General features: G+C 41.1%; 1 protein-coding gene across 1 annotated transcript; it reads right to left on the bottom strand.

Moving 5' to 3' along the window:
• Positions 1-3,685: 3,685 nt before the first annotated feature.
• LOC120572915 (nectin-4-like) lies at positions 3,686-5,901 on the bottom strand. Its single transcript, XM_039822435.1, has 3 exons — positions 5,745-5,901; positions 4,831-5,187; positions 3,686-4,704 (listed from the first exon to the last, which is right to left on the bottom strand). The coding sequence occupies exons 1-3, from the start codon at positions 5,791-5,793 to the stop codon at positions 4,544-4,546; spliced, it is 567 nt and encodes a 188-aa protein (XP_039678369.1). The 5' UTR covers positions 5,794-5,901; the 3' UTR covers positions 3,686-4,543.
• Between the last annotated feature and the right edge of the window lie 601 nt (positions 5,902-6,502).

Here is a 6,502-nt window from a genome sequence, read left to right as displayed (position 1 = left end):
ACCACCACACACCTAACATACCACCCACTACTAACCCCTACTAATACCCTACTCGTACCACCTCTACTACACGTACCACCTCTCACTGTACCAACCCTACTACACTGTACACCCTCTACCATACACTGCCACCCTCTACTACACGTACCAATCTCTACTACACTGTACCACCCTCTACTACACTAAAACCACCGCCTACTACACGGTAACACCCTCTACTACACTGTACAACCCTCTACTACACTGTACCAACCCCTACTACACGTACCACCTCTACTACACTGTACCACCGCCTACTACACGGTACCAACCTCTACTACACTGTACCACCTTCTACTCTACACTGTACCACCATCTACTACACGGTACCACCCTCTACTACACTGTACCACCGTCTACTACACGTACCACCCTCTACTACACTGTACCACCGTCTACTACACGGTACCACCCTCTACTACACTGTACCACCGTCTACTACACTGTACCACCCTCTACTACACTGTACCACCCTCTACTACACTGTACCACCCTCTACTACACTGTACTACCCTCTACTACACTGTACCACCGCCCACTACACGGTAATAACCCTCTACTACACGTACCAACCGCCTACTACACGGTACCACCTCTTACTACACTGTACCACCGTCTACTACACGGTACCTCACCCTCTTACTCACACTAAAAAGTACCACCCTCTACTACACGGTACCACCCTCTACTACACTGTACCAACCCTCTACTACACTGTACCCAACCTCTACTACACTGTACCACCCTCTACTACACTGTACCAACCGCCTACTACACGGTACTACCCCTCTACTACACTGTACCACCCTCTACTACACGGTACCACCCCTCTACTACACTGTACCACCCTCTACTACACTGTACCACCGTCTACTACACTGTACCACCCTCTACTACACTGTACCACCCTCTACTACACTGTACCACCGTCTACTACACTGTACCCCCCTCTACTACACTGCATACTGTAAAGACATTCCTTCATATAAATAATCATTACAAGCTGTCTGACTTTAGAAACCAAAATGATCAGCTCTTCACTTGTTGATTGCAGGTTTCATCCTTTGCACCACTGGCGGTTCTACATTGAATTACACCCAGGGCGAGACCCTCTTCGAGAGACATGTCGAAACATGTTTGAGCAGAATTTTGTATATACTATATATGGTGTATATTTATTTAAGTTCAGATAACTTATACTGTCATATTTTGTGCAGAATTGTGTTCATTGTATTTTGGTAATGTCGGAGGAGGAGATTGTGCACCTTAAAAAGTGTGTTTCCTGTAATTGCAATAGTTAAATAGCTGGATTCTCTTAAGTGTGTTTTTTAAATGTTCTAATGAAGGATTTGTGCAATTGAGAAATATAACTTTCTCTTTCACTTATGTTGTTATAATAATAATAATATATATATATATATATATATATATATATATATATACAATGAGATATATAAAAAACTGTGCAGAGAGCAACAATAATATAAAATATTAAGAATAATATAGAAATAAAATATAGAATGAATAGGCCTATTCCAAATAGCACAAATCCTTGATCACACAAATGTGAAAACACACTAAAGAGAATCTAATTATTACATTATAGCACTAAGAACAGAAAACACAAACCTTTCTGGCCTTCCTTGATGCAAAATCATCAATGATGTCATCATATGAAATCTGCTCCCCTATTGAGTGATTGACACTGATGACGGCGAGGCCAGTGATCTGTTCCTGGGACATGGTTGACCTCAGGTATGACTCGATCAACTTTAGTTCTGAAAAGCTCCTCTCAGCTGGACTGACTGACTGACAGAGTAAGTGCAATCCTCAGAGCAGTCCAAACGTTGGGGTAGATCTCTGATAGATCCTTATCATGTATAAAAGTGATGAGCTCAAGGAGGCTCGTGGTCCCCCGCTCCCCCCCTTGTCCTGACCTGTTCCATTTGCGAGACCCAGATCTGCCAATTCCCCCCACAGTGAAATGATAGATAACAGAAAACCCGCTTTGCGGCGCAGAGGATTTTTTTTTTAAGTTCTCGTGCCACCCTCCACGTGTCATGGGATGGCTGCTTGGTCCGCCCATGCCAAAAAACGGCACTGCTTTGCACTGTATTGCCTTTGACCGTGATCGCCCGACCGCAACGCTTCCGACCGCATCGCCCCGACCACATCGCCCCGACCACATCGCCCCGACCACATGACTGCAAGAAGCATGAAACCAGTGTGAGAGTGTTCCTGAACTACTGGACATGTTGGACAAAGGGGTCTTCAGCTGACACCAGAGACCCTCCATCAGATCCAGATCTTAGTCTCTCAGGATCACATCCTCCCCCCCAGTCTCTGCTCCTCCTCTACACATTTAAAACTTCAATATGAGGTTGGATACTTGGAACGGCTTTAGCTGTGTTCAAAGAATAAAAAGTGCACAAACAATTAATATATTTATTCATTACATTTTTTATTATTCTCACAAGATACACAAGAGCTTTAAGGTCATTATTCTGTAAGTTAGTAATTAAAGGTGAGTGATGATAACTTTCCATCATGTTTCTGTTGATGAAATATACAACATAAGCTTATTTTATGTAATTAGTTAAGTCTCATGTGTCATTTGTATTATTCATATTTTTTTCATAACCATTTTTTTCCTTTTACAGGGATTTAAATCTACAGCCTGACGTGGTCCTACTCAGATTCTAGTCAGAATGTGAGTCTGAAACCGCTCCATTGGGCCGTGATTACGGGGCGTGTTCCAACCAAACCAGGAAAGAAAATTCCTCTGCACTCATTGGATAGACCTACAACCAATCAGAGCAACGGAACGCAACTCAACTGTCAACAGAACTCAACACCAATGAGACAAGACCATGGATGTATTAAGAGAAAGAGACGGTGTGTCGTTGTAGTGGAAGTTTCCTTTGCAGCAGGGGGGGGAAATTTCAGAGTTTAGTAAATTGAAACAAATAAGACAGAGTGAGACTAAAACCAAGTTGGGTTTTTGTATTTTATTAAAAAAGATATATTTGCAAATATAGGAGCAACATGATTTCACAAAAGGCCGCAGCCCAGTGTGGAGTCAGTTTCTCAAATGAGTGAACAAGAACACCAGGCTTATATGCATCTTCAGAGTGACAGCATACGCACACTTGACTTATTATGAAGCTACAATTTTTGCATGCAATCTGATACACATGAAGACAATCAGAGGAATACAAGAGACATCTTGGAGTCATCTCACCCCCTCCTCCCTTTATGACTTTCACCCCCCAGTTACATCTTAACTGGCATGGGAAAACTAGAGATAGTTTTAGGGTGACCTTGTACCTTTATCGGTTCAGGCTAACAGTGCTCACATTATGTTCCAGACTGGACGTCTCACAAAGTTAGAATCAAAATCTGCATGTGGGAAATGAGATAGACTCTCTTTCAGCATTTGTGACAGAATTAAAGTAGAAATAAAACATAAAAAATATAAGGAATTATGCTTAAATGTAATTTTCCCATTACATCGTCTCCATAGCAACCACTCTTTGCACTTCGGTCCTAAGTTCCGACTTTTAGACTTGTTTGTATCTGGATATATCATTTGTTTTGTGTAAATATGAATGTGGATAACGTTAGTGATAGTGAGATGCTCGCTACAGTTGCATTTCTAGAGATGAATCGGCGAAAACACGTTTTATTTCTCTGATTCACGGCTCTAACGCCGCTGGGCGCTCTCTCTCTTCAGTCTCTCTCTATCTCTCTCCACCATATAACGCTACCGTGCTTTCAGGCGGTCGTTGAGGCTCCGTCTAAAACTCTGCCATTTCGTACAGCTGTTTGTAACATAAAAATAAATGGATTATTGAGCATTTTATTTCTATAGTTTGTAGCTGACTTTACCAGCTTACTTCTCTGTTGAAACAGGAGACGTCTCTTACGTTCTAAAACCAGCCTCTGCGACTTGAACAGCTGAGTCGCAGTGGCACCATCAGCTGGCTAATGTCGAGCTGAGACGCGGCGTTGAGGATTTTAAAATGAATGCGCTGTCGATGTCTTCTATAACAGACGCGATGGCGATGGATCCTTAGAATAAATTCTCCAGCGGCAGCCACCTTTCTTGTAAACGAATTCAACTGAACGGCTCTTTCCAGGATAGTAAATCTACTTTGTAGATATGAATACAGTTTTTTTTTTTTTACATTTTTTTACATTTAAAAAACAAATATATATACAAATATACAAAAATACAAAATAAAAACCATATGAAATGTGCAATTAACCTGATCAACACACAGACAACCTCTTTTCACCTGGTTATACGATATTTGCATGAGATTTCCTCCTTTCTGTACATATCTCTGCCTCTGCTGAATTATTTTCATCCCCATGGGGACAAAATGTATCTCCCCCCTCAAAGGTATCATCTACTTCACCAATAGTACCAGTAATATATCATATACCTAAAAAATAAGTACTTTAAGCGTCATAAAGCGCCATTCGGCATTGACTGTAAAGTTTAGGCACCAAAACGAGGAACATCGGCAGCAGCAGGCGGTTCTGATCTCTTGTCCTTACGTCTTTTATATATCAGGACACCAACCACAGCTACAAGAAACAGTCCACCTGCTGCCAGTCCACCGTATCGGCCTACAGGAGAGGAGTTTCCATCCTCGGAATCTGAAGATAATAAAACATATGAGTCAGTAAATGTGTGATAGAGGAGCAGCCTTCATCCTCTCTGATGTTAGAAACTGCAGCTACAACCTGATACTCAGAAAAACTCACTGAGAGAGACTCACTCACCTTGCTCTGTAACCTGGAGACGGATGGTTCTGATTGGCTCAGAGTCTATGATGGCTCTCTTTTTACGTCTGAAACCACCTGATGCAACCCGACACTCGTATGTCCCGTTGTCGATGCTGCTCACATTCTTCAGAATTAAAGACACGTCTCCACCACTCAGCTCATTGCCAGACAGGTCCACCCTGCCCTTATAGGATGGATTGTGGACGGTTGTATCTGTTTCTTTATCGCTGTAAAAGAGGACGTACCCTGGCTTCGGGTCATCTTTGCTCCACTCTACAACTCTGATGGAGGAATCAGCAGCCTGACATGGCAGTCTGGCATCCTGTCCAGAGTGCACTGTTACCACAATCACATCTGAAAAACAATAATAAACTACTATAGATTGTACTGACTTCAGCACCACAGCGGTTTATTTCTTCCTGTTTAATCCAGCCAATCACAAGACAGCACAGTTCAATGCACGTCACACCCCCCACCGTGCCTATTTCCCCTCTCTCTCTCTCTCTCTCTCTCTCTCTCTCTCTCTCTCTCTCTCTCTCTCTGTGTCCCACCTTAATTTAGGCGACAAACCTTTGTCTAAACTGCGGAGTTGGTCAAACAGTCTGAAACAGCACGATAACTCTCTCATATTTTAAGAAGGCTAACTGACAAAGTTGAACACAACCCTTGTAATTAACAAAACCAATACTGTTTAATACATTAAACACGCTAAATACATAAAAGCCTAACTTTTAACTACAGTTCATAAATTATCTCATCATCAAAAGGAACTTAAAAAGATGAATATATTTTTTTTTTCTTTACAGAACATTTCAATCATGTTCCCATTTTCTAGAATAAGATGACATTCTGTAACACAGGTCAGAAATAAAGTCTACATGAATCTTTTCACAATAAAAGCAGATATTTACCAGGTGCTGCTTCAGACAGAAGGAACAACAGGAGCATTAATATAGCCATGCGAACTTTGCCGGGATTTTTCTCCAATGCCTACATTGATCTGCGCTTTAGTTGGTGCGTACTGTACGGTCTGAGGATTTATATCTGTGTGAGTGGGTGGATCTACACGACATATTCTGTTTGAGGACATCAAACGCTTTAAGGTTTGGCACAAAGTGGAGGTGCAGCCTTCTCTGTGGAATTTTGAACACACATTCTCTGGAAACTACTATCGGATAACATCAGATAAACAATCAGAAAAAAATTCCATGACATCACATGAGTGAAATTCAAGTCTTCGAACCATCTGGATAAAAACATGTATATATATACATATATTAGGGCTGTCAATCGATAATTATAATTACATACTCTGTGATTAATTAATCGAAATTAATCGCATACATAATTAACGGTGCCTGAAGCTATACTTTTTAAGAAAGTAAAAAAAAAGAAAAAAAAAAAGGGGTACTAAACAACAGTTGGCGACATTAAAGAACAGCTTGTTTATTACTAAGGCCATATGGTTAAAATTAAATGATTTCATAATAATGTAATAACTATAACAATAACTTATTTCACTAGTAAATTGCTGTTGAACGACAAAAACAACCACCAGATGGGAAAAGGACATTTAACAACAACTACGAATGCAACACAAGGCTGTAGTTTCCCAGCTTCATTGAATGTACCGTCTGTGTTGTTTTTCCAACAACGGCAGCTGCAGACT

The sequence above is a fragment of the Perca fluviatilis genome, chromosome 14 (genome assembly GCF_010015445.1).
Source record: "Perca fluviatilis chromosome 14, GENO_Pfluv_1.0, whole genome shotgun sequence".
NCBI classification, from domain to species: Eukaryota; Metazoa; Chordata; class Actinopteri; order Perciformes; family Percidae; genus Perca; species Perca fluviatilis.
Note: the sequence above shows the minus strand (reverse complement) of the source record. Positions and strands in the feature narration are given on the sequence as shown.